Below are 26,952 nucleotides of genomic sequence, written 5' to 3'. Positions count from 1 at the left end.
TTTTTAATGTGCCAGGAATTCCTCTCCCACGTGGGGTGGACTCCGAGGTACTCAATTAAGCAGCCAATGAAAAGTCAGCTCTCCGGTAGCAAATGACCCTGACACTTCTTGTAACATAAACAGTTGAAACGTTTCCAATTAGAACTGGAGACAGAGACGTTTGAACTCTTTCTCTCCACTCCCCTCCTTCTTTAAAAATAATTGTCAAGCGCTTTGGACATGGTGTTGTATACATGTTTTTTAATTTTCTTTTCTCTTTCTGGTGCGTAAAAGAAATGTATTTTTCTCCTCTTTTTTTTTTTTTTTCTAATTTGGGGGGGAATGTGCGCGGCTGGGGGTAGAGCGGTGGCAAGCCTAAAGGGGTGCTGGCCTGGTGACTTACCTCCCGCCCGCCTTCCTGTTCTGGGCTCCGGAGAGCCGGGAGTGACGCTGGGTGCACCGCGAGGAGGATTCCGGAGGCCAGGCGAGCTGGGCCCGTGACCCTACAGCCTGACCCCCAGAAAGGGCTGCTAATGAATGAAAGAGTGAATGAATAGGAATGACTCAATGCCTTTCCTCCAGCAAATGCTTGCACGGATCCGCCTCCCGCCTGCAAAGGAGGCGTCGAGGTTGGCTCTTGAGCTGACTGCCCTGGATTCGAATGTTGACCCTTCTGCGCAGTTTGGGGGCAAATGACTGAGCTCTCTCAGCCCGTCTTTTTTTTTCACTCTATACAGTGGGGCTACCAGCTGGGACGCTTCCGAGGACGAAGAGTTCTCGTCCTGCCTCTTGTGTCGTGAGCGCTCTGGCGCCCTAAGGATCCCTGCCCCGCAGAGGAGGCGGCCCCCGCAACACCTAGCCCACCTCTGCAGCCGCTCCCTCCTGCAAGGTGCGGCGCGCCGCGCCCCGGGGCGCAGGCCCTGGGGCTCGCAGGTGCACTGGACGTGCGTGCGCCCTAGGGGGGAGTGTCCAGGCAGCTGGGGAACCCCAGATCCCCGCGCAGGAGCCGTGCCCAAGCCCGGGACAGAGCTGCTGAGCTCTCCCGTCTGCAATCCGCGGAGACCCGACCCGGGGCCCGGGACTAGTCGGCCGACTGCGGGCGGGCGCCGTCGGAGCCAGTCCGGAATGAGATCGAGAAAGGGGAGGCCGGACGAAGCGCATCTTGAAGGCATTGTGCTTAATAAATCCAGGCGAGACGCACACCCGCTACTCCCCCCCTCCTCCCGGCTCCCAAATCGAGACCTGCTGTGGGATCCCCACTTTACGGGGGTCTTAAAACCCCCTCCACTTTGATTAGCAGCTTCAAAGGGCTCCCTTTAAAGTTTGCCCCCTCCCTGCCCCCACCTTCCCTTTTACAGGCCACCCCTCCCCCATCTCTCCTTCTAGACTTCTGGACGACAACAAAACACGACGCAAGTTTGGGGCGGGCAGGGGAGCGAGAAATCTTCAGGTTTCCTCCTAAACGTGGGCCGTAGAAATTACCTGTTTCAGGCGTGCGCAGGAGTCAGAGAACCGTGGAGTTTAGGGGAATTTTTCCCCCCCTTTCTTTCTCTTCCTTTTTTTTTTTTTTCCTTTCTTTCTTTTTTTTTTTTTTTCTTTTTTGGTTTGCGTGTGTGTGTGTGTGTTTTTTACCTTTTATTATTTAAATTGATACGTTTCATTACTAGGGAGAAAAATAAAATATTCCTTTGATACACAAAATCAAATTGATATTTAGCCTCTGCTTACTTTTTTATGCATGGCTCCTTTATACCACATGGTAGTGACAGATTGTTTGAGCTGGAAGGAAAAGCCATTCAAAGCTAATTAAGCAGCCATTCCAAGCACTATTTGCAAGCGGGAGGCTCAGAAGCCTCGGCATTTGTCAGCGCTCCCCCACCCCTCGTGGTTTTGACTGACAGCTCTGGCCGCGGACTGACAGCTCCCTGCGGCTCGGCCAATCAGGCGCGGAGGGCCCCCTCGGCGGTCTCTGATTGGTCTTCCGGGCCGCGCTCGGGGGCGTGGTCGGCGGCTCCCACGTGGGGCGCAGGGGCGAGAAAGGGGCGGGGCGGGGAGGAAGCGGGTGCGCCCACCCGTGACGTAAGGGGGAGGGCAGAGGAGGGGGAGGGGGAAGGAAGCTCCGAAGAGGAGCCATTTTGTGTCTAATGAATGCTGCGGCCAGATGCTCGCATCTGTCGAGCTGGGCTTCTCCTCCTCCCCGCCCCCTCCTTCGGTGCGCGCCGCGCACGATTTATGTTTTTATTTAGGAAAATAAATAAATGAAGAGAGGAGCGCGGTTCAGGGCTGGCGGCCGGAGCGGGCGCTGCTGCGAGGCTCAACTCCGAGGCGGGCGCTCACGTGGAACTCCCTGCGCACCGGCCTCCGAGCGCCCGCTCGCTCGCGGCTCCTCATTAAGATGCAAGAGCCGACTCCGGATCCTAATGAGGGGAAAATATAGATCCGGGGGCGCGCGGCCCGCCTGCGCGCGCCCGCCGCGGCCCCGGGGTGCGTGCGCTCCCGCCGCGCCCCCCCACCCCCGCCCCCGCCCCCGCCCCCACCCCCGGGCGCCCGTGCAGCCCGCGGCGTCCGCGGCCGCTCCTGCCCCCCGCTCCCGGGCCCGCCTGCCCCGGCGTGACCCCGAGGCTGCGGGCCGGCTGGGCCCCGGAGTCGAGCGGCCGGTGCCGCCGCGCGGGGCGCCCCGGGGGCGCGGCGGCGGGGGGCGCGCGCGGGGAGCGCACGGGGGCGAGGGGGCACCCGCGGGCCGGCACGCGCGCCCCTCGGACGCGGGGAGCGGGCCCGGGGGGCGGGGGGAGCGGCGGGAGCGCCCGGGGCGGGGCCGGGCAGGGCCGCGTCCCCACGCCGTCCCCTCCGCCGCTGCCCGGCCCCAGCGCGCGGCGAGCGGGGACCGCGGCGGCCCTCCGGCCCTTCCATCTCGCCGCCCGCCCAGCCAGAGTTCCCCGGACTTGTCGCGGGCACCCGCCGCACATCAAAGACGCTGTTTATTTGGCTTTCTGCAAAGGAGGACGAATGAACAAAGAAGCAAAGCTGGGGGGGGGGCACTGAGTGTGTGTGTGGGGGGGCGCGCTCGGGACCCCGCGCCGGAGAAGGAGTAAAAAAAAAAAAAAAAAAAAAAACCAAGCCCCCCCCTCCCCTTCTCGATTCCCAGCAAAATTTTCTTTTCTTTTTTTTTTTTGAAAGGTGGCACGCAACTTTGGGAACCCCCCCTCCCCATTTTCATCGGTCCTACATCTTGCAAAGGGAAAACATTCAAGTGACAAAGTGATCCTGTTTGTTTTATAGTATCTAATTGGGCTGCTTTGCAGACCTAATGAGATCCGAGGGAGGACTCGCCGCCACTGCAGGATCAACTGATACATTACTACCAGCCACAGGTTTTGAGGACCGTGCAGCTCGTCTTTTTTTCTTTTGTTGTTAAGTCTTCAGTTTCCTCTGTTTCTCCCCCCCCCCCCACCTCCCGCCAAATAATCATTTGCTAGTGGATCGTGGTGGTGGTGATGGGGGGAGCAGGGGCGGGGGGGGAAGTCTAGCAGCCCAGGACTATAATATATATCTATTTATTATATGTCTTTCGGTTAATTCCTGATCTGAGGAGCGCTGTTTTTCACTCCCATGCGAAAGTCACCAGCGGGTAGGGCCTGATTGCTACTTTTCATGCATAGTTTTAGACACAAGAGGGCATTGTGACGTCGCGCCCAGCGGCGCCCAGTCGCAGGCCGAGCCCGGGCGCCCCACGTGGGGGCCCCGCGCTCCCATTGGCCGGCGCGGGGCGAAGCTGCCACATTATTTTGTTACTTTTCAGTCCCTATTTGGAACTGCTCTCGCGGCAGTTCAGACCTCGTGCTCGTCCCCCTCGCCTGTCTGTGTGTGGTATCCGCAGGTCCGGGGCACTTTTTTGGGTGTGTGTGTGTGTGTTTGGGGTGTGTGTGTGTGTGTGTGTGTGTGTTTGGGGAGGGGGGTCTGTCGGGGCGCGGAGAAGAGAGCCGGGCCGAGGAAAGGAAGGAAGGAAGGAAGGAAGGAAGGAAGGAAGGAAGCAAGCCGCAGAGCTCCCCGGTCTCGGCTGCGCTCTCCTGCCCGTGCGCTCCGGGTCGGCGGCGGCGGCGGCGGCGGCGGCGGCGGCGCCGAGCGCTCCTCGCCGGGGACGCGGCGCTGGAGCCGGGGACAGCGAGGACCCCCGCGCGGAGGCTTCCCGTGCCCGCCGGAGTTGGGATGCAAGGGCGGCCGCTGTGCAGCTGCTGAGCGTGGACTTTCCTCCTCGGCCCCGGGAAGGGCTCGGGCTTGCGGCGGCGGCGGCGGCGGCGGCGGCGGCAGCAGCAGACGGAACAGCAGGCTCTGCTCTCCGAGGGGGGGCGTCGAAGCGCCCGCGCCGGGCTCCCGCCCGCACCCTCCGGCGCTCCCGCGGCCCCCAGCCGCCACCTCGGAGCTCGCCGCCTTCCTCGTCGCCCCGAGCGCCGCCTCCGGGATCAGCCCCGCGCGCCCCCGATGCTGGGGCGGCTTCGGCGCGGCCCCCGCGCGGCGCGACGCGCCGAGTGATCCGGAGGGGGCCCGCGCCTCGGGACCCCGCGCCGGAGCCACCGGGAGGACGACGATGTCCGCGCAGCCCCGGGCCCTGACGCGCCCCACGCAGCGGGGGGAAGGCGGCCGGCCGCAGCCCGCCGAGCCCTAGGCGCACAAAGCCCGCGCCCGCGCCCGCCCCCGGCCTCGGCGCCCGCCGACGACTTTGCCGCCGGCCCCGCGGTCTTTGTCTCCACTTGGGGCGGCCGCCGACTCTGGGATTCCGCTGCGAGAGCGGGCTGGGGGGGCCGGGGGCGAGCTCTCGGTGTCCCGGCCGCCCCCCGCTCGGGCTCGGCTCCCCCCTCCCCCGCAGCTCCCCGGCCCGAGCCCTCGGCGCTTCCACGCTCGCGGAATCACGACCCCTCCCTGCCATGTATCCGCAAGGCAGACATCCGGTGAGTAATCGCAACTCGGTTTATTTAAGCATCTATCGTGGCAGGGCGAACGAGGCAGTTGATCTGGCACCTCCATTTTGCTGGTTGCTACCTTTATGGGGTGTGTGCGCGTGAGTGCGCGTGAGTGAGTGCGCGTGAGTGAGTGCGCGTGAGTGCGCGTGAGTGAGTGCGCGTGAGTGAGTGCGCGTGAGTGAGTGCGCGCGCGCTCACACAAAGGGGATGGGGACGGGGGGCGCCGTTGGGAGGCGAGGTCAGTCCCGCCCGAGGGGCGTGGGGGCCGCCCGAGCTCCAGCCCGACTGCTCGCGTTTCCTCGCCGCCCTCCGCCCCCTCCGCCCCCCCCCCCCCAACTCGCCGGGCCGCGTCTCCCAGTCCCGGGCTTACTTGGGAACGGGAGCCCCGCTCGAGCGAGGGATGCGAGCCCCGGCCGCCAATGGGGAGGGATTGGGGCGCCCCCCTCCACCCACACCCCCCCACCCGCCCCGTCGGGCGGCCGAGAAACTTGCTGCGAAGGTTCTGGGCCGCGAGGGTGGCCTCCGGGCCTGGGCGGGGGCGGCCGGGGCCCCCGGCTGACGCCCGCGCCCCCTCCCCCGTCTGTCCTCGCGCGCTCCAGGCTCCCCATCAGCCCGGGCAGCCGGGATTTAAATTCACGGTGGCTGAGTCCTGTGACAGGATCAAAGACGAATTCCAGTTCCTGCAAGCTCAGTATCACAGGTAAGGCCGGTGGGGGGGGGGGGGGGCGCGCCCGGGGCGGCGGGGAGGGGCGGCCCCCGTGGGGACCGAGGGGCTCCCGACCCGGGGCGGCGGGCGGCGGGGGCCTCCGCCTTTTGTTTCCCCTTCCCGAGCGCGGCGCCTTAACCCTCCGCTGCCCGCCGCCTCCCGGCGCCCCGGCCGCCCGCGGGGTGCGAGGCCGGGGCGCGCCGCCGTCGGAGGGAGGCCAGCCCGGCCGCCCGCGCCCCCTCCCCTCCGCACCCCGGCCCGGCCCCCCGCGGCCCCGGGAGGTCCGGGCGCTCGGCCGCGGGAAGTTGCAAGTTGCTTCCCCCGTTCCCCGCGGTGGGGACCCGAGCCCCCCGCGCCCCGGGGCTGTGGGAGGGCGGGGGGCCCCGGGAGGAGGAGGGGGGAGCCGCGACGTGGGAAAGTGGCCGCGGCGCGGGAGCCCCCGAGGAGGTGGCTCCGCGGGTGCCGGGCCTGAGCCGGTCCTCCTGCCCTCGCAGCCTCAAAGTGGAGTACGACAAGCTGGCGAACGAGAAGACGGAGATGCAGCGCCATTACGTGATGGTGAGAGGCGGCGGCCCCGGGTCCCCCGAGTGCGCCCCGACCCCCGCCAGCGCCCCCCGGAGCCCGGGCCGCTGGCAGGAGGGAGGCGGAGAGCAGCGGCAGGCCGGGCCGCCCGGGGCCAGGCGGGGCGCCCCTTGGGCCTGGGTGCTCCTGGGTGCTCGTGGGTGCTCGTGGGTGCTCGTGGGTGCTCATGGCTTCCCAGAGGGCTGCTTGCCCTGCCTTGGCTAGCAAGATGGGATTGGATCAGCCCACGTCAGGGTTGGATGAAATCTCCCTCCCCAGACCTCCTGGGAGTGTTTGGAAACTTTGCTGCTCTGCAGCCCGGGATCTAGCCAGAGTGGGACAGAAGCCCTCCCTTCCTCCCCTCTGCCGCCCCCCCCCCCCCCCCCCGGGTTTTGTGACAGTGGAGGGGCCTTCTGAAGCCCTCTGCCTCCGTTCCCCCCCCTCCCTCCGCAGGGATACCCCAGCTGAGAGTCTGGCCCGCCTTGGGGCGGTAGGTAGACTCTCACCCCTCTCCCAGTGTCTGTTCCAGGGAGTTTCAATCCTCTATCTGTGAGAGGACATGGAAGGCACTTAAGCACCCTCCCTGCACTGCTTTCCACATAAGAGGCCTTCCACACGTTGCTAAATAACTCTCAGAGGACAAGAGGGTCCCAGTATACACACGATTCCCTGTTGAACCCGAACCTTGTATAAACAGGATATATGGCACATGCGGTGCTTGTGGGAGGGAGGGCTCGGCTCCTGATACTACTGCATATATAATGTTCTGTGCAGATGAGAACAGCACTCGCCCCTTCCCTTGTCAGCTCTCAAACCCCTCTCTCGGTACCTGGATGTGGGGTTTGCTTTGAACTTCTTTAGCAGATGTATTTTGAAAGTAGGATTTGGCCAGAAACCTTCCCGAAAAGCTGATTTTTGCAAGGGGAAACAGATCAGTGTGTTGCCCGTTAATGGCCGTTCTTTTTCCTTGTAGTACTATGAGATGTCCTATGGCTTGAACATTGAAATGCACAAGCAGGTAAGTGCTTTTCTTTTTCAAAAAATCTATTTAATGGTTGCAAACACATAATACGTGGGTTTCTGATCACCCCTCCTGTGTGAAATGAGTCCTTCTGTTCCTCCTCCGCCGCCTCCTCCTCCTCAAAGAGTGACTGGATCCAGGCTCCGAAATGCAGGGTCTGAGGCATTGCTGATTTCTTGGACATGTTGAGCTTTTAGCAATCGAGCTTGTGAAATTAGCCCTGGTCTTGGATCTCGGTGGAAGATAAAGGAGCAAAGGGAAAGTTATACCTTCAGGATCTGCTTTACAAACTCCTGAAACCCGGAGGGGGCTGGCTGGCTGCTTTTACATGTTTTAATGTAGGAGGGGTGTGTGCGTGCGTGTGTGTCCCCACATGCAGAAATGTGATGTTCTTTCTTCCTTGGTAAGATTAAACTTCAAGAACCTAAAAAGCCAGGCTGAGCCATCAGAATTTAAGGGAACAGGCCACTGACTGCTGAAAAACATGAAGCCAACATCAACTAAACCCCTAACGTCTTACAGTTCCGAGGCCGCTTTCTCCTCTCTATCTTAATTTGAAGGCGGCTGGGTTCCCATTTTACGGAGAAGGAAGCTGAAAGGAGAGGTGAACTTGCCCAGGGGCAGCCTCGCCAGGACTTCTGAGACGGCTGGGCTGGTAGTTGAGCTCGGCTTTGAAATCCTGAAGTCAAACCAGTTTAGCTAGTGCGATGTTGTTTGATGGATATGTAAACTACCTCGTATTGTCACTCTTCTAATAACAGTATACCTCAACCCGAGCAAATACAAACACCCTTTATCTCCGTGCATATCAGTAACTAGTCCCCGGTGCTAGGCTGGGCTGTAGGGAGAGGCCTGTTTGTGTATTTGTGTTCCAAGGAGAGGCTGCCCGTAATTTGGCTTGGCCAGCGATTAGAAGTGACTTGGCACGAATAAATGGCGCAGGCCGGTTGTTCTTTTTAACAATTGGTGTTCTTGAAATCTCAGAAGGTTGTTGACTCATTCGAGCCTCTGGTGACCGTGACTTGAATGGATTTTCTACTTTACGTTAACAGTCGTTTACAAGGTCTAAATTTTGTTATTTCAGGGGGGCAGGGTCCTGGGCAGGTGACCCTGGAATGCTTGTAGATTGCCACCTGCTCCAGTGGCTTCCTAGCCAGCCTTTTGAGTTTGTGGTTTTGCTTTCTCTCCTGGATGAGCCCTAGGGAAGGGCCTGAGTTTATTGAGCAGTGTGGGAAGGCAGTCTGTGGCTTTCTGAGGGATTAGCTCCTCAGGAAGGCATAGGGAGGCTACTAGGTTTTTGCCTCTTGACCCACAGAAATCCTAAGCAGGCACGGCTTTGTACCAAGAGGTGTTTCTCTTTGGAAGAATGGACCGGGGACTGGTTCTGCTCATCTTTAGGTGGGACTGACCAGGCCTGACCCATCGGGTCAGAACGCATGCCACAGACCTGGGGTCTCAGGTGTTCAAGGACCTTGGGGTATTATGCCAGCTGCCACCGTCTCTCCTTTCTCCACCCCCTCTTTTTTTTCTTTTTTTTTCCCCCTCAGTGCTTAGTATCTTGGGTGTGTTTAAAGAGGGTAATTGCACCCAGGTTTAAAATTTATAGCAGCAGTTATTCTAAGAGCTTCGTAATTAAGGTGTAATATGTCGTTGCATGTTGAGGTCTGCATGGGTGGTGTTCCCCACGTCTGTGAGTGGATGGTTCTTTGGCACAAAGAATCCACCTTGGCTGGTGGAGCGAAGGTGTTCCCGGAGTCTAGGGGGAGACTCTGAACTCTGGAAGAGTTAACCGTCTTACCGCACTTGGTGGTGGGGTTTGCATCCGGGCAGCTGTGTGCATCTGGGACTTCTGGCTCTGCCCCAGACGGGGGTTCTTAGGGGGAGAATGCCTGAGGTTTGGCGACATGGTCTCATTTAATCCTCTCAGCTGCTAGAGGCAGACAGATGGATTCTTTGCGCCCTTTGTATAGGCCAGGAAACTGAGGCTTTAGGGAGGCCAGTGGGGCAGAGCTGGGACCCCAGGCCAGGCATTTGGATTCCCAGGCGGGGCATTTTACCCTGCTTTTACCCACTCACTTTGGCCTTCCAGCCAGTTCCCCTTTGCTTCCCAGCATGAAGGTGCGTGCTCTGAGCGCCCAGTCCTTTGCAGGGTTTATGGCAATCTCTTTGAGTTGGGTGAAATCGCCCTGTGGCTGTGGAGAAACAGAGAGGCAAGGAGGTGAAGAAACCCGAACTGAGAAATGCAACCCTGACCTAATGGGGCCGGCCACTCCCTAGGCTTGCGAGGGTTCTGCAGAAGAGAACCTAGCCACTAATTGTAGTGTGGGTCTTGGGTGCATTTGGCGGATGGTGGTTAGGCCTGAGCAAACAAGTTTATCAGCTGACCTGTTTAGCGGTTGACTGGTGTTTTATCTGCACACACAATCAAGTGACTGGAGTGCTTGAATTATTCATGCAGTGTCCTGCCCTCTAGACTTGACTGTTCGTGTGATTACATCTGCCTGGAACAAACAGGCTGGATTCTTCATCTTTAAGCTCAGGGGTGGGGGTGGGGACTGGCTCTACCTTTATGTAAGAGGTGATCTCCAGAGCCAGCATCTTGGGAAGCGTGGGGGTCCTCAGCCTGCGGGCTCACACCACACCCCCTCTTAACAGCAACCGCCACCACTGTTTTTTGTTGTGTGTGTGTGTTTTTTTTTTTTTTTTAAGCTCTCCTTTGCCGTCGCTATGGGAAATGCCTATTAGTTGGGAACCTCAGGTTCAGCCAGATGGGCCCCGAGTATTGAAAGAGGGCAGCTGATGAGGTGCTTCCAGCCCATTTTTATTTTCCCGAGAGGTTCAACTCACTGTGGCTGGCTCCTTTCCTGGCTGTTTCTCTGTCTCCTCCTCGTTCTCTTTCCAGGCCGTCAAATCCCAGAGAAGTAATAAATGGTTTCTCCTCCTACTCCTCTGCCTACCTCCCTAATTATGGCAGAGCAGAGATTACAGAATCACGGGCCAGGCTTCAGCCTTCAGTGGGTCACCCACCTCCCCCCAGGCCCCTGCTTCCAAGGCAGAGTATCAAGGGTGATTCAGCGAGGCCAGGGAGGCAATGGTGGTGACCTGTTCCTGCTGAGGCTGGCCAGTGTCAGCCACCCATCGGCCACCAGTCACAAAGCCAGCTTAGAAAGGAGCACCCCAGAGCACCTGTTGGGCATTGGGTTTGAGGCAGGGGAAGCTGGGTCAGCCTGTCTCCACCCTTTCCCCCTCCCTCCCCCCACCATCAGTGCAGAGGTTTCAAAAGAGGACTTTTGGGGTATTTGGACTTTGGGGCAGCATCATGCCAATGCCTTACAGTCCCCTTTTTGCTGTAAACCCAGAGGAGCAACCCCTTCCTCCAACTTTCTTTTGGCATCCTGCAACTGGGATGCCCTTTGGCTTCTCATCCAAGTCACAGATGAGGAAACTGAGGCCCGGGAGGGGAGCTGAGCTTACCGGCTCACCGAGTCCCACATTAGTGCCGGGTCTCTGTTGAGCAAGACTCAAGAAATGAAGCATTACTTGTTTACTAACCAATGGCACTCTGTGGCTTTATCATTGCTTCTTTCTGCGTTATCATCTCAAGAGGCTAAGGCTATGGACCTGACTATACCAAAGTACAAAGTACCCCATTTCAGGTTGTATAACCATATCAGCTGAATACTTTTTTGCCCACAGTCCCCTTTGAATTGCCAGCTATTTGCACAACCAATGATTTGATGTGTGTCATAATAAACAGAACGCATAGCTAGCAACCCCAGAGGTAAGGTTCACCGATGAGGTAAAAGTGGTAAAACCTGTGAACTTCCCCACCCCACCCCCACCCCCCACCCCCGGAGGATACAGAAAGCCGTGCAGGTGGCCACGAACACGGGGCGAAAGAAAGAGATGGGAAATCTCTGTTGGTCCCTCCCCTCTCATCGGCTAAGTAATTAAGGGTTTGGCTGGAAGATCTCCAGGAACAAGGTGAAGTTCTGTGACCATCACTTCTGGAAGTGCGGGTAGCCAGAGGGAACCAGCAGGTGGCGAGGTTACAAAGGCTGTGCCCAGGATGCCTGTTGGTGTGGCATCCGGGTTGAGCAAAGAAGAGATCCAGAGTAGTGTTTTTTGCTGGCTTCTAAGCACCCCGCCTGGGACCTGGTTTCTACCTAACCTTTCCTACATGGTCACTCTTGTCCTGGACAGTCTTCCTCCAGAAACCCAGCTCCTCTCACTGCCCTGGGGGCCTGCCATGGTCTCCCGAGCTCAAAGTCCCCTTCCCCAGATTGCCTTCTACCCCAGCCTTCTCTGGACCCCTGTTCACCCTCTATGAGCCGTACAGAGCGGGCTTTGTGTGGTGCTCTGGCTCTTTCCCTTCTCATACGCTTGATCACTGGGGTGACCTAGGAGATGGGCAAATGTCTCCAGCCCTTACTCAAGGAAACTGAGCCTGGGTGGGAAACCTGGCTTCTTAATAAGACTTTTTAATTTTTTTAAAAGATTTTATTTATTCATGAAAGATACAGAGAGAGGCAGAGACATAGACAGAGGGAGAAGCAGGCTTCCTGCAGCCCTTTGTAGGACTCTATCCCAGGACCCCAAGATCACGACCTGAGCCGAAGGCAGATGCTCAACCACTGAGCCACCCACGTGCCCTTAATAAGACTCTTTTCATGAACTCTTCCAGGAATAGGATCCCCCAGAGGGCACAGAGCTCTTCTTTCTCTCTGGATTTCTCCTTCTCCATGTAGGATAGGACGGGTCTGGTCTATGTCAGAAGCCCTTTATTTCCATTTTGTCCTAGGAGTGAGTCACTCAAGGAACGAGTTCCCTTTCCCCTCCTGCATGGAAAAGTGTATTTTTTTTTTTTAAGATTTTATGTATTTACTCATGAGAGAGAGAGAGAGAGAGAGAGAGAGGCAGAGACACAGGCAGAGACAGAGCAGGCTCCTTGCAGGGAGCCAGACGTGGGACTCGATCCCGGGTCTCCAGGATCACGCCATGGGCTGAAGGCAGGTGCTCAACCGCTGAGCCACCCGGGCTGCCCGGGAAAGTGTATTTTATCTGGATCTGTTTGCACAAAATACTGGAACACTGAGGCAGAAAGGTAGTCAAGGCCAAATCTCCATGGGGCTCCCCCTGTGACCTGGCTCCCTCGCGTGATGTCCTTGCTCACACTTGATCGTCTCGCTTTTGTAAGCGAAGGAGGAGGCCCCTCTACTGGGGTCTCTTCTGTGCACTTAGCACAAAACAGGTGCTCAGTAAACACTCTGGTTTTTAAATTTTTTTTTTTTATTTTTCCCCCTTTACGTAGAAGTAGTCAGGTTGTCAGAGGGTGGGATTCTGATTCCCTGAGCTCTGACAGTAGGAAGTGAGGGTTTTAATTGTGGGTTGGCCACCAGCTCTGCAGGCTTCCTCCTACGGCTTGGCATCCAGTTTCTTCATCAGTGAAATGAGGGGGTTGGATTCCTTCCAAAACGGTTATTAGGGGCCTGGGATGTGCTGGGTGTGGGCTGGGGCTGGTTACACAGCCGAATAAGACACCATTCCCTCCGCTGGGGAGCTGGCATCTAAATAAGTCATGGCAGTGCAGTGAGGTAAGTGCTAATGTGGCCCAGTGTCACAGGAGGAGCACCCAGGACAGGACAGCTTATTCTTCCCCGGAAAGGGGAGTCGGGTCAGAGAAGACTACACCGAAGGGCTGTTACCTGAGCCCAGTCTTGGAGGGAGGGCAGGGGTTGATGAGGCGAAGCCGGGCAGCAGGAGGAGGAGCGGAGGAGGAGCGGACGGTCCTCTCTCTCTCTCCCTCTCCCTCCCTCTCTCTCTCTCTCTCTCTGGCCACAAGTTGGAATGGCAGGGGGTGGGGCGCCACTGGGGGCTGAGGCGAGGTGGTGACATTTTGCAGCCAAGCGATGGCCAGGGCCTCTGCTCTCGCACTGCCGGCTCCGGGGCTCCCTCTGTCCCCTCCTGGCTCTGCAGGGCTGGCCCGCGTCCACCCCGGGCGGCTGGGGGGTTCCGGGGGGTGGGCGCGGGCGGAGGCCTCCCACGTCTGCCTCTCCGCCCCAGCGTGCCGCTTGGCACTTTCCTCCCCAAAGTGGCCTTGCCGCCTCTCCGCACGGGTAATTCCGTAATGACTGGTTCTGACCCGCCCCTCCCCCATATTTAATTCTCATCAGCCAGCTCTCTCCACTTTGCTATTAATGATAGCAGCCAGCAAAATAGCTTTCAACATGCCATTGACAGTCTGGTTTAAGAGAGCACTTGAAGGAGTGCTAGACAGCTGAAAGCACCCATAATTGTGTACCAGAGTGAGAACTGCGTGCTCGAGGGCCTTGTTTTTATATGCTTAAAGGGACAATATCTTGTTTTCAACAAATGCTCTCTGAGACTCACGGCCAAGATGCTGGCTTCCCTTGCGCTCTGCTTTCCTGCCCTGGCTTTTTCTTTTCCTCCCTCTTGCTTCTCACGCCGCGTGTTCCCCCTCGGGCTGGGGCTGGGGACAGACTTAGGGAAGGGGCCGGGGGTGGGGGGCAGATTTCCTGCCCACACTAAGCAAGGACCCTTGGGTGGGCTGGTGGCCATGAGGCCTTATCCACTGCTGATGGTGGGCCGCCCCGGCCCGGCCCTGGCGTTTCTGGGGGAGGGACTGGGAGTGCCGTTCTCCCGGTGTATTGATTTTGAGATCTTCTGTTGGCCAAGGATGTCACCACCTGGGGGGGGGGGGCAGCGCTGGCTTCCAGTGAGCCCTCTGTTTCTGGGAAGGCCACCTCTGGGGGGCCGGGGGCTGTCGGGGAAAGCTCCACGTACTCCGAGAGGGCGTATCAGGGAACTTCGAAGCCCCTGGCTCCTTTCTAAGCAGATTCTGGGAGGCTCTTCATCCTGCAGAGGCCCCTCGAGAAAGCATGGTCCATAGGGCAGGCGTTTATTCCTCTTAAGTGGAGGTTCCTGCAGGACTTGGGGTTTAACCTGGGGTTCCGTCTACTCAGCTCTGGAGATTTTGCCTGAGAACAAAACCTCCCTCCCCCTTCACCCCAACCAACTTCATTACTCTGAAGATGCAGCACAGGCTTTGGGGAAGAGGTTGCCCTCACCCCACTGCCACCAAAGCTTCCCTTCACCGATGGCATCCTTTGAAGGGTGGAGAAAGAACCAGGCTCCCAGCAGTGGGAAAGCAAAAGTGGGGCTGTGGGGCTGTGGGGCCGTGGCAACGGCTCAGTGTGGATGGGGTCACTCCTCTCACCGACCACATGAGTGACCCCCTCCAGGGGCCCGGGGCCCTGGGGCAGCTGCCGCCGCTGCCACCACCACTAAAGTATCCCAGTAGAAGGCCTTTACTGAGGACAAAGAATTTGAAAGCTTTGATCTTCGAACTGTTATAATAATATCGACCTTTGGTATTTCCGTAGCACTTGTTTGCAAAGCACGGTAGACATTTTCATTGTAGGAACCTAAAAATAACAGGCATTCGAGTGCAGGACAAACCCACCCCAGGAGGAAAGCATCAGAGCACGGGGCGTGAAGATGTCCTGGGTGCATCAAGGGCACCAGAGGGCTGCGTCCTTAACCTGCACGTGGCAGCAGGCCCCGGGTGTGCACGTGGAATTCTGACTGTCTGAGTTCCCTAAGGGACAGGACCATTTTGTATTCACCAAGGCCCCTGCGCGCCACCTGGTGCTGGGCCCATACTGGGTGCACAGTGTATGTTTTCTGTGGCGGGGGGGGGGGGGGGGGGGGACGGCAAGGACTCACGGAGGGAAATATTCTAGTCTGGGGTTCTCCTCGACTCTGTGGAGCATTGTGGACTTTGTAGGGGAAGGATACGGGTTTTCTTGGGCTTCTGAGAGAGATCTGTTGGCCGCCAAGTTGTGATTGGAGAAAGAAACGTACAAGTGTCGTCGTGAGCGTTTTTTTTAAAGCATGTTTAGTGTAGTTTGAAGTTTTTGTTCTGTTTTGTTTTGTTTTTTCATTTTGTACCGTGGACAGTTTCAAGGTGCAAAGGGAAGAAGGGACGTGGTGAGGAGAGTGATCACTCGGAGGAAGATGGAAAAGCAGAGACGGGGGAGGAAGGGGTGGGAAGAGAGAACAGGCTGAGCTGTGATTACAAGAAGGAACAGAGTAGCAGGGAGGCGAGGGGGTCAGTGGCTTGGAGGTAAATTGGTAAGCGGTGCTTGGCACACCTTGGCTGTCTGGGTGTGGAGCTCCACAGGCCATGGCCTTACCCCATTGCCCTTTTTCAAATCCTTGGTGACCACTGTTCACAGCTCTTCAGATGCTTTTTTGTTGTCATTTTAGAAAAATGGAATGAAAGCGAGTCTAGCCCAATGGGAGGAGTTCCTTTTCAGTTTGCCCAGGATAGCTACATCTTCTGTCCTAAGGAGACCCAAATGATGAGCAAACGTTCTGGCCCCAGGCCTGCAGCCCTGGGAATACTAGGAGCATCTTGGGGAACAGGGCAGGGAGTGCTTCTTGGTTGGCTGAGCAGGCTTTGGTTCTGGGCTCCTGCACCACCCTGCTAGTCTGTGACCAGAGGCTGGAGGAAGGAAGGCTTCCTACCCAGTCCCCAAAACTAGCCCGGAGAGTGCTCTCAACAGGCCTCTCGTGACCCCAAGTGTGAAGCTGGTTGCCCCATCAGGGACGTGCTTTGTGAACCAGTGGTGATTTCTGCTGGGAAAAGCACGGTGATCTAGGGGAGACCAGGCGCTGGCCTGGGGTGGGGGACAGGAACTATCCAACTTCCTGTCCAGGGGGAGGTAGGGCGGACTCAGTGGGCCCCGGAGCAGCCACGGCTGATCCCACAGGGTCTAGAGTGAGGGGCCGAGGCCCGATGGGAGCAGAGTGAGCCTGAGATCCAGCAGGTGGAGGCCGTGAGTCGGCCAGGACTGCGGGCCCAGGGGAGCTTTAGCTTCCTCTTGCACCGTTCTGTCGCTTTTCCTGGAAGGGGGCACCACTTCCTCTGAGCCCCCTCACCACTAGAGAGAGCAGAGCAGTCCTCCTCCCCTTCTTCTTTTTCTTCTTCTTTTTCTTTTCCTTCTTTTTCTTCTTTTTCTTCTTCTTCTTCTTCTTCTTCTTCTTCTTCTTCTTCTTCTTCTTTAAATGAATGATTTTATTTATTAATGAGAGACACAGACTGAGAGGCAAAGACACAGGCAGAGGGGGAAGCACGCTCCCTGCGGGGAGCCCGATACGGGACTCGATCCCAGGACCCCGGGATCACACCCTGAGCTAAGGGTAGATGCTCAAGGCTGAGCCACCCAGGCATCTCAGCAGTTTTTTTCTTGCCTGACTTTGCCTCAGGGCAGAAATCCTAGGAAAAGACTGGAACCACTGAGGTTGGCAGTTGGCACTGCCCTGTGTCCCACCCTCCTCAATCCTCAGGCCCTCACACTTCATCTCAGAGGCACGAGGAATCTCCTCCAAGCCAGCCTGAAATGGGGAGACGCAGCAGCTCCTCGGAGAGCAGCTTTGCCCCTGCCAGAGTTCTCTCACTGTTGGCTTGATGCTGGCTCCCATGTCACCCAGCACTCGTGTGGGCACCCAGCCCGTAGGAACTTCTTACAGGGGGCGCCTGCAGGTGCCCTCTAGATGCTTTTGTCTCTTCACCTGTTTGAGTTTCTCTAGTCTCTCACCGGAGTCTGATCCCACTTCTGCAGGGACCTACCTCTACCTGGCCCTCCCTCACCTTCCCCCTTGCCCAGACCATCCATCAGTGGGGAGTGGGATGGGTCCCGGATAAGACTTTTTCCTGGCACCTTTGTGCCGGTGGATTCTTGAGTTTCTCCGTCAGAAGTCATTCGTTTTCAACGGGCATCCTGGGCCATCTTGTACGGAGCACCAGGAGCTGGGAAGTGGCAGGTCCTGGTGGCTAAGTGACCAGCTTGGAAGTCAGACAACCTTGGGTTTGAGGCCTACATCAGGACTTCCTGGCCGTGTGGCATGGGCTGACTGTGTGACCTCTGCAAAGTTGTCTGTACTGGGGAGAATCGTGACCCCTGCATACCAGAGCAGTGCTGTCCAGTAGAACTTTCTGCAACAGCGGAAAGTCCAGTAGGGTAGCCAGCAGCCACCTGTGATTCCTGAGCACTCAAGACGTGGCTGCTGAGCTGTACGTTGAGTTCTAATTAACGTTCACGAGGCACACATGGCCTCATTTGTTGGACCGTGTGGTTACAGGCAGCGTTACCAGGAGTGTGTAAGGTGATGCATGGTAACTGCTTAGCAAGGTCCCTTGCGTGTAGGAAGGCCTCGGCAAGGTATTTTTCCGGTGGGGGGTGGGAGGGTAGAGTCCTCAAAGGCCTCAAAGAGTTGAGGCCAAGATCCTTGGGGTCGCAGAGGTTTGTAGGACTTCCCAGAGGCCCTTCCCTTGTGCTGTTTGTTGGGTCTGCCTGCCAGCCTTGCAGCAGAGGCCTCATGAGCAGTGGCTTCCAGCAGCACTGACCTCGCTGGGGTAAGTGACTGGCTCGTGGTCTCCAGTGGACCTGGAGGCAGGTTCAGAATTAGAAACCGGGTCTCTTTCACTCACGAACCACCCATTTGCTCCATAGGCCCTATCAAGGTGTGGTCTTCTGTGGTCTTCCTACATGTCCCACCCCAAGACCCACCTGTATGTCAGGACTTTGATCCTAGGGTCCCAGTCAAGGCCTTTAAGAATTCGGTAAAATGTGTGTCAGCCACGTGCACATCAGGGTTTCTCAGTCTGGGCATTATTGACATTGGAGGCTGGATAATTCTTTGGGGCAAGGCTGTCCTATGTTCCCTAGGATTAGCAGCATCCCTGGCCTCTACCCACTGTTTGTCAGTCGCGACAACCCTAACTGTCTCCAGACTTTGTCACATGTCCCCTGGGGAGCAAAAATGCCCCACCCCCCACCCCACTCGGTATGAACCCTTCCTCTAAGGGGGAAAATTCTTGCTCGAAGGTCTGGCTCCAAGATCTGGCTTTGTGACCTAGGGCAGCTCCTTGCCTTCTCTGGGCCTCTGAGATGTTGAATGTGGTGGTGATTTGGGAGGAGGTCCCACACCGACCCATAAACAAGTTTCAGAATAACCGATCTTGATTTTTTATGGCCTATGAAATGCCACCACTCCTGCCATCCTTGTCTGGAGAGAGAGAGGACCCTATGACCCTTTCAGTCTAAGAGGGCCGTGCTTTTAGGTAGTGAACTCCGCAGTGGGTGGATAGAATGGGGCTCTGTTCCTGCAGTCAGCCTGTCCCCTCCCCCCGACACCTCATTTTCCTTTCCTGCCACCCGGATTTCCCAGCGAGCCTTTGGCCTTAAAAAGTCATAGCCAGCGTTTTATTTGTAGCGGTGACCTTACGGGGAGACCCCCAAAATTTAACGAGCTGCCTCGGCAAGGGTAATGTGACTTTTACAGCCTGTTGAGGGGCAAGGGGAGATTTGCATAATGTTCCAAGGGGGATTAGGTGGCTGGGGGTTGCTATGGCAACCCCACGGGGATGAATTGAGAATTTTTCCTCCTGGCAGGGAGTTGGCCAATGGAGTCTGGGAAGGTGGGGGAGGGAGGCAGAGGGTTATCTGAGGGGAGGGAGGGGTGGGAGGGGACCGAGAGGACGGAGGGCCCAGGGATGGATGGTGGGGGAGTGGCGCCTGGGATGAATGGGCAGTGTTGGGGGAAGGTCTAATCTGCAAAGGCTTTCCCTGTTCTGTCTACACAAGCAAGCTCTTTGAGGGCCATCCCCTGGAGTGGGGGTGGGAGGCAAGCAGAGTTTAATGTGTTTGGGAACCAAGAAATTAAAGTGAACAAATATTTAAAGATTATTGGATCTTGTTAACAGGAAGCCCGGTGGATGGAAATTGAGAGTCTGAGAAATGAAAGTCATAGAGTCTGAGAGCCAGGGAGGGACTTTGCCGTCACCTAGGCCCAGGTCTCTCCCATGGAGTGGTGTCTAACCCTGTGTCCCTGTTGGGTCACTGAAATGCTCCTAAGGACGGAGTGCTCGCTCTCACACAGCACCTGATGCATCTTTGAGAGCTCTGATGCTTATACTGCACCCAAATCTGCCTCCTTCATGCAGTGGGAACTGCGGCCAGAGTGCAGGACAGATCTGGGACCAGAGTGCAGGGCTCTAGACTTTGTCTTGCCAGCTCTTTGCAGGGTCTGCGGCCTAGATGCCTCCTCTCTCGCCTCCCCCGCCCCCACGCTCTTCCCCCTTGCTCAGCTTCATCATTCCCAATTCCCTGCTCCCTAGACTCTTGGAAGAAAGGGCCAGAGATTTCTGGTAGGCAGAGAAAAAGGAAGGTGGGATTCCAGGGGGGCACGTGGAAGAGGGTCACAGCCCAAGCCCCGAGACCCCAGCTCTTACCTTTCACCTGTCTTAGCTGGGTGGGGGCAAGCACGTCATAGGTTCACCGCCTGCCTCATCGTGTGAAGGGCTCCTGGGCTAGGGCACAGAGTGCCAACATCCCGTGCCCTCCCTCAGGAGCCAGATCCTCAGGGTCACACTGGGCTAGGCCTTTGCTTGTATCAAGCCCTCCTGGCATAAAGAATTCAGCAGGCTTCCTCAGAAGGCATAAATATTTAATGGCATTGTAGTTATATATAATTTGATCAATATGTCAGTGCTAAAAGGGCCTTTATGGAGGCTCACCTGTCATTGAGTGATCTGTGATGTAAACCCTCCCAGCCCCTCCAGAAGCAGGGGCCATTATCTCCCTGGGCTGCTAAGTGGATCATTTATTTGCCCCTCCTTAAAGACGCTGGTACTGGCTTCCTCTAGAGCCCGCGGCGGGGATGGAGCGGGGTCGGGAGCCTGCCTTTTGCCAGGAGGTTGCCCTCGTCTTTGTCCCTGGCCTGCCTTCCCACTTGCTTTATTTCAGAGCTGTCCAAGCTCAGTGTGGGGAGAAACTGCCTGGCAGGGAATTTCATGTTATAGTCGAATAATTGAGGATCTATCAATTTAGAATTGCCTGGGACATGCAATGGGGTATTTTAAGTTAAAATTACTCTGGCGCATTGTTCCAGAATCTTCCAACATTTGATTGCTTTGTGGTCATGGCACCCGGCTTCCATAGCCGCCTGCTGCACAGCCCCCAACTTGCCCTTGTGTCCCTCTGATTTTAATTCAAGATGAAGCAGACTCACCGTGCACATGCCAGGACTTGAGTCAGATAACTGGGTAAAACCTGATTAAAATTCGAGAACCCCGGAGTGGACCAAGGCCCCACCCCAAATACCCATGGGTTTCTAGAGGAGCAACCCAACCCATGGCCCCAGCGGGCAGGACGAGCCCTTCCTACAGTGGCCTGCTTGACACTGACCCATGAGATGCACCTGCTTTTGAATGGTTTGTGCTGTGAAGACCGGTCCTGGGGATGGAGCCCAGGCCAGTGGCACCCCAGCCACATCTTGAGGTGGCTGTCTCTCTTTCTCATCATCCCTTCTGCTCTTGCCAGGCCACCTCTGTTTTACTGAGCTTTATCGATGAACGATAGGTCACAGAGCCATGCAGGGAGGGGTAGCAGGCTACAACTCTAAATGACAGCTCCTGGATCTTACAAAGTCGCCGCGTGGCCACTCTGTTTTGCACACAAGGGGATTGAGACCCAGAGGAGGGAAGCAATTTCCTCAAAGCCACACAGCTAGAGGGAGGCAGAGCTGGGGGGAGAAGCCAGGTTTGTTCTGCGAGGCTTTGGGTCCTATCATGCTCTTTGCAGTGGCAGGGTTTTCCCTCTCCTTGTTTTCATTTGGCTGAGGTTAAAATGAGATGTATAGACCACGGGGCCATTTAAAATAAATAGCAGGGGGCAGCCCTGGTGGCGCAGTGGTTTAGCGCTGCCTTCGGCCCAGGGCGTGATCCTGGAGACCCGGGATCGAGTCCCACGTCGGGCTCCCTGCGTGGAGCCTGCTTCTCCCTCTGCCTGGGTCTCTGCCTCTCTGTCTCTCTGTGTGTCTCTCATGAATGAATAAATAAAATCTTAAAAAAAAATAGCAGGGAAACCATTGGGTGGAAGTGGCCAAGGACTGTGTTGAGTAGTCAGCTACATTTTCCAAAAAAAAAAAAAGGGATCAAAAACTGGCAGGATGCTGTGGGGCTAGGACCAAGCACAGAGTCCAGCTCCCCCCCTTTGTGTCCTTGGTCCGGGGCCCAGGGCTGGTGAGCCGCTGGACTGCACCACGCACGTGGGAGTGTGGTCAGACTCGAAGTTCCAGAATGTTCAAGCCCCCTCGGTTTTACAGCAAAATGTTCGCCGGTCCTGCTTTCATGCGACGATCATCACGCAAACAGGAGCTGCTAAGGCGCGCTGAGCAGATTGTTCTTTGGGAAATTACACTTGCCCCCCACTATCTTGTGTTCGTCATTTATTAGCCTAACAACCCCGCCGGAGACGCGGGGCAGATGTTACTCTCTGCGCCCAGTTGGGAGCACAGATTCCGAATCTTCACAGGGTCTCTGGGCACGTTCCTCCCCGAACCGCTTCGTCTGCGTCTGCTAGACAAGCTCCTTCTAGATGTTTTGCCACCAGCCAAGCTACCTTCTTTGAACCGCACTTGAAAAGAAACTTTCAAAGGCCGCACCCGCCTCCCCAGACACCTCTTTGCAAAGGCTGTGGTCTTCCCGCCACCGGCACCTGGCACCTACCTTCTCCCAGGTTCCCATCTGAGGACCTGGCTCCCAGGTGGTGGCTTTGCGCGCCCCACGTGGAGGGCAGGCTGGGGAGGAGGCCGGAGAACACGGTGCCCAGCATTGCCAAGGGGCGCCTTCCCGCGTGCCATCCAGTCCCAGTTTGTGATTTGTGACCTGTCCCAATTGTGGAAGTCCCATGTCTTGATCCCCCTCCCCCCTCCCCCCTTGGAAGTGGATGTTTAGGGCTTGTTTGAGTTGGACCAAATGCTGTTTTAACAGCTGTTCTCATCGGAAATGCTGTCAATGATTAACCCTGATGGTAGCTTTCCTTTCAGAAATACTTCTCTGAGCTCTCTCAAAATGTCGAAATTGGGTTCCCTGGTAGGAAGTCGTTGGTGAGGTTGCCACATTGCGGGGCAGGCGTCATTTCCCCATCTGAGGTGTGGAGATGGTCGTGGCCAGGTCCTTGCGCGGAGAGTTACCCTGAGCGCACACCTGGGAGGTGCTTGGGAACAGCTGGGGAGGTGCATGGCAGCGACCCTTGTTGTTGTTGTTGTTAAGAGTGGCTCTGTCTGGCCAGCTTGGATTTCCAGGAGCTTCCCCTTCATGGCCTCCAAAAAAAAATCAACGTTAAAGAAAAGTCATTGATGAGGGCCTAGTCTTCCCATTCATTCCTTGATGCAGCAGTGTGCCAAGCCGTTCCCAGGGTGGGGGTGGCCCATGGAGAGATGGGTGGGGCTCACTCCCTGCTTGTGCCTCCTGCCCCCTGGGAGACCAGCTGGGGAGTGGCACTCCTCAGCAGGCCTTAGCCATACAGTGACAGCTGGGAGGGGAAGGAATGTGCCTGCTTTCCACCCCCCCAAACCCAGGGGCAGGGGAGCCCTGGTTCACTGTACGCACTCTCCAAGTACACAGCCCCCACCCCCGTCCTGCCCGCCTCCTTGCCCTGTGTCATGCTGTCTTATGCAGCCAGGCCTTCCTTGAGTTCTGGCCCAGGATATCCCCGGCCTCCAGAAGGTTCCCTGTCTGCGTGGGGTTGTTCTCATGCCCTTGTTGGATGTTTGTGGTGTTGGGAGGTGGGTGAAGGAGGCAGGAACTGCTTCCAGTGGAGTGGATGAGGGGAGACTAGGAACTTGCTCTGAGCCACCCACGTGGCGTCTGAGGGCCAGTGGTGGTCACCTGGTGGCCTGGACGCCAAGCCTGGAACTGGGCACATCCATGGGAAAATCTCAGCAGGTCTCTTTTCCTCATGGCCAGAGGATGCTGGGCGCCCGACCAAGCCCTGTAGGAAGATCCCACCTGTGGGAAGCCTGTGGCCACATGTTTGCTAAAGGGTACGAGGAGGGGCAAGGCCAGCTACTTTTCATGTTTTGCCTGGAATCGCCAAGACCCTGACACATGACCTGTTTGCTGGAGGAAGTAAGCGACAGATGGGAACCCTTTTATAACCACCCACCCCAGAGGTTGTGCAAGTATAGTTGCTGCGTTGGCCAAAATAATGGGAAGGTCCAGGGCCGGTCTGCCTTCCTGGCTCAGGGGTGGGAGCAGCAACCAGAGACCCACCAAATGGCCTTGCAGTTGGTTTGGCTCCATTGGCACTACCTCACCCAGTTGGTGAAGGGCCACTGCCCGCCCACCTCCTAGTTCTATTTTGTTTTGTTTTGTTTTTAAAGATTTATTTATTTATTTTATGAGAGACACAGAGACATAGGCAGAGGGAGAAGCAGGCTCCCTGTGGGACTCGATCCCAGGACCCCGGGACCATGCTCTGGGCTGAAGGCAGGCGCTCTACTGCTGAGCCACCCAGGCCTCCCAGTTTATGTCTGTGTTTTGTTTTTCATATATCCTGTTCTGATGGGGCACATCAACATGTGACATTCGAATGACGGTGTTGCCCTGTGTAGGTTTGGACTGAGATGCAGACTAGCGGATTGTCCTAGAGCTCCTGCCATATATGACCCCTTCCCCACTATCAGTTGAGGGAAGATGAACAGAAATGAGAAAGGATCCTGTATTGGAGAAGAACTCTTTCCACTTTCGTAGACTAATAATTTATGCAGTAATTAACTTAGTAATCTTCTAGATCCCTTACAGTGTACATGCTGGGCATGTAGTGGGTGAAGCCCGGGGATGGTGCTAAAAACCCTACAATACAACAAGGAAGTATTGGGCGTCGATATCAACAGCACTGAGGCTGAGAAACCCTGGTGTCCAGTGTCCTTACCGGAGCATACCCAGCATGTGCAAATCTGGCACTAAGGCCCAGAGGGCTCACCTAGGGGAATACTCCCTCTCCACCCTGGAATTTGGAAGTGGGATCCATTATTGGCAGTCAGTGGGTTTTCTGGTCCTTTGCAACGAAGAATTATTCCACCCTAGATGACAGAGGACAACCCTGACCCTCTCCTGAGGATCGGAGTGTTCAGGAGGGAGTAGCAATCCCTGGTCCCCATGCAGGAGGCCCTCACCTAGTGGGGCCTGTCTGTATGAGAGCCTGCCACTGACCAGCAGCCCCGGGATGTAGGGCCACACAAAGCCCATCGGTTTGGTTGATGGCCTATCTCTTCACCACCCCGAGGCATCCCCATTAGTGCCTACGGGTCCGAGGGAGATGGGGGTGCTAGCCCCAGAAATTCTCCCAAGGTCCGGGTTCTGTTTGTAAGCCTTCAGACGGCATTGTTTGTATTTTAAATGCACAAGGATTTCTCATCGAGCATCATTTGACATGCAGATGATCACAGATTTTTAAAGGCTGTTGTCATGGTTTTGTCTCTGGGAGATTGCTGTGTGCTGATGAGAGCCTTGAAGCCGGAGTTGAGTTGGGACCTCAGTCCTGGTGGCCTGAGGATTCAGCAGGAGATAAGGAAAACAATCCTGAGCCGTGTCTGTCAGGGGGCCTGGGCCTTCCTGTCTGGACACAGTTAACCATTTGGCACCCCTCTTTTTCTTATCCTTTCCTTCTTTTCTTTATTTTTAAAGACTTTATTTATTTATTCATGAGAAACAGAGAGAGAGAGGCAGAGACACAGGCAGAGGGAGAGGCAGGCTCCATGCAGGGAGCCTGATGCAGGACTCGATCCCAGGACCCCGGGATCACAACCTACACCAAAGGCAGATGCTCAACCACTGAGCCACCCAGGTGTCCCCTCTTTTTCTTTTAAAACCGCTCTTGATCTGAGAGTGAGGGTTCACATAGGACAGGGCAGCAGATCAGACAGGTTGATCTTTATCTAAATGTGACGTTGGCTGGAATATTGGGGGTGGAGCAGAGAATTGGTCAGCTCATGATCAACCTCTCCGAAGGATTAGGGTTCCAACGAATTACCTCCTGAACAGCTTTTTCAAGAAGGCAGTGCTTTACCCTAAAAAATGAAACGTTAATGATGGGATGTCGGGCCGGGTGGGGGAGAGATCAGCCTGGTTGGGGAGAGGCAAAGTGAAACGTGGAGCGGGGCAGGAGGCCCTCTAAGGCACCTGTGGCCAGGTCTGATGCTGATCCCAGGGAGCCCTGTGGCACATGTGGCTTTGGGGGCTTCGTGTCACCTCCTGCTTTGTCTGTCTTGCTGGTGCCATTGGGCAGCACCGCCATGTACTTCAGTCCCATAATAGATTTTCCTGGGGTGTGCCGGGGGGGGCGGGGAGCAGGGGGCAGGGGTTGTTCTTGTTTTGTTTTGCTTTGTTTTTAATTAGGGCTTCCATCAAGAGCCGACTGTATATTCTGAACCAAACACGTAGACCACCTCTGATAGGAAATTGGAGCACCACAAAGTGTAGGCAGCCTGGCAGGGGGAGGGCTGGGGATTATTTAGCAAGGCTCCTGGCAGGCGGCCAACCAAGGGGGGAGAGCATGGAGCCCCTCCCGGGGCCTGCAGTTTCGGGGGAGTTTGCGCTTCTACCTGTGTGACATTTCGGCGATTTGATTTATTTGCCTGAGCTTCACGCGGTCTCCTCTTCTTTTGCAGACAGAGATTGCGAAGAGATTGAACACGATTCTAGCACAGATCATGCCTTTTCTGTCGCAAGAGGTAAGACCTTCTTTAACCATGTCCTCCTTGTCTTTCCAGTGCGTGCAACCCGGGGCTGGCGGGGTCTCCCTGGAGCCCCAGCCCCTCTCCGTTCATATGGACTGAAGCTGACAACTTGGGGATTTGTAGAAACTTCTCCAGCACGTCAGAGGGAGCATTTGGGTGTTCTACTGCGGTAGAACTAGTTCTCTGCCGCTGTCTGAGACCACGGAGGAGGGGAGCAATGGGCAGCAGGTGCCCCCTTTGCCTCCCACCCCCATTCCCATTCAAACCAGCATTCCCAGCCTCTGCTTCCCTGTGACCATCTCCCACACCTGGAAACGTCTAGGAGCAAGAAGCTTGGCCAGATGGTGCTAAGGGGCAGAGCCTATAAATGGAACAAGTACCCAAGGGGGATCCTAGCCTCTAGGACAGAGCATCCTCCCTAGAGGCATGAGCAGTCAATACTAATACCTTCCGAGGGACTCCCCCTGACCTGAGGCCTGGACCAGGCCAGTGGATGGTGAGACAAGGGCGGCATCTCCAAGGACGTCCTTTAGTGTAGGTCAGACAGGTGAGCTGCCTGAGAAGGGCCTGATCCTGGCTAGCAGAGCTCACTCCAGCTGGGGCAGGCCCTGCTTCCTCTGCCCCCTCAGGCGCTGTGACCACCTCCACTCCCTCCCGGACTCCTAGGTCTCTGAGTCAGAGGGGCAACCAATAAATGATTGAGTCCGTGTGAAAACACGATATAGTGACGTCCTCGAGCTTATGGCCTAGTAGGGGGAATAGCTACATACGAAGTAGGTGCTATCCCAAGGCCAAAGGGAATGAACGCACCAAAAAAATACCTTCTTTTAAAATCAACTTTATTTTTTAGAGCGGGTTTAGGTTTACAGCAACCCATGAGTAGAAGGTACAGAGATCTCCCCTGTTACCAGCCTCTCGCACCTGCGTGGTGTATGTGTTGCAGTGATGAACCTGCATTGACACATCGTATCACACTCAGTCCTTGGTTTATATTAGGGTTCCTCGTGCCACTTTTTCTTTATCTTTCTAGACATTTTCATCTTTCTCTTTACTTAGCTAGGGATTGGGATTCTATAGATTTACACACTTTTCTTCTGAACTCCTTGCACATAAAT

The 26,952-nt window shown here is 56.4% G+C and overlaps 1 protein-coding gene across 13 annotated transcripts in view; it reads left to right on the top strand.

Moving 5' to 3' along the window:
• The first annotated feature begins 4,631 nt into the window (after positions 1-4,631).
• Positions 4,632-26,952, top strand: part of TLE3 (TLE family member 3, transcriptional corepressor) — a 45,931-nt gene continuing 23,610 nt past the window's right edge. For all 13 annotated transcript variants that reach the window (XM_072739035.1, XM_072739033.1, XM_072739034.1 and 10 more), the window contains exons 1-5: positions 4,632-4,925; positions 5,537-5,637; positions 6,138-6,201; positions 7,178-7,222; positions 25,769-25,831. In XM_072739035.1, the coding sequence (XP_072595136.1) occupies positions 4,902-4,925; positions 5,537-5,637; positions 6,138-6,201; positions 7,178-7,222; positions 25,769-25,831 (297 nt within the window). In that variant the 5' untranslated portion in view covers positions 4,632-4,901. The remainder of the gene's footprint in view (positions 4,926-5,536; positions 5,638-6,137; positions 6,202-7,177; positions 7,223-25,768; positions 25,832-26,952) is intronic.

The sequence above is a fragment of the Vulpes vulpes genome, chromosome 15 (genome assembly GCF_048418805.1).
Source record: "Vulpes vulpes isolate BD-2025 chromosome 15, VulVul3, whole genome shotgun sequence".
Classification (NCBI taxonomy): Eukaryota; Metazoa; Chordata; class Mammalia; order Carnivora; family Canidae; genus Vulpes; species Vulpes vulpes.
The sequence above is the reverse complement of the archived record's forward strand: the minus strand, read 5'-3'. Positions and strand labels throughout refer to the sequence as shown.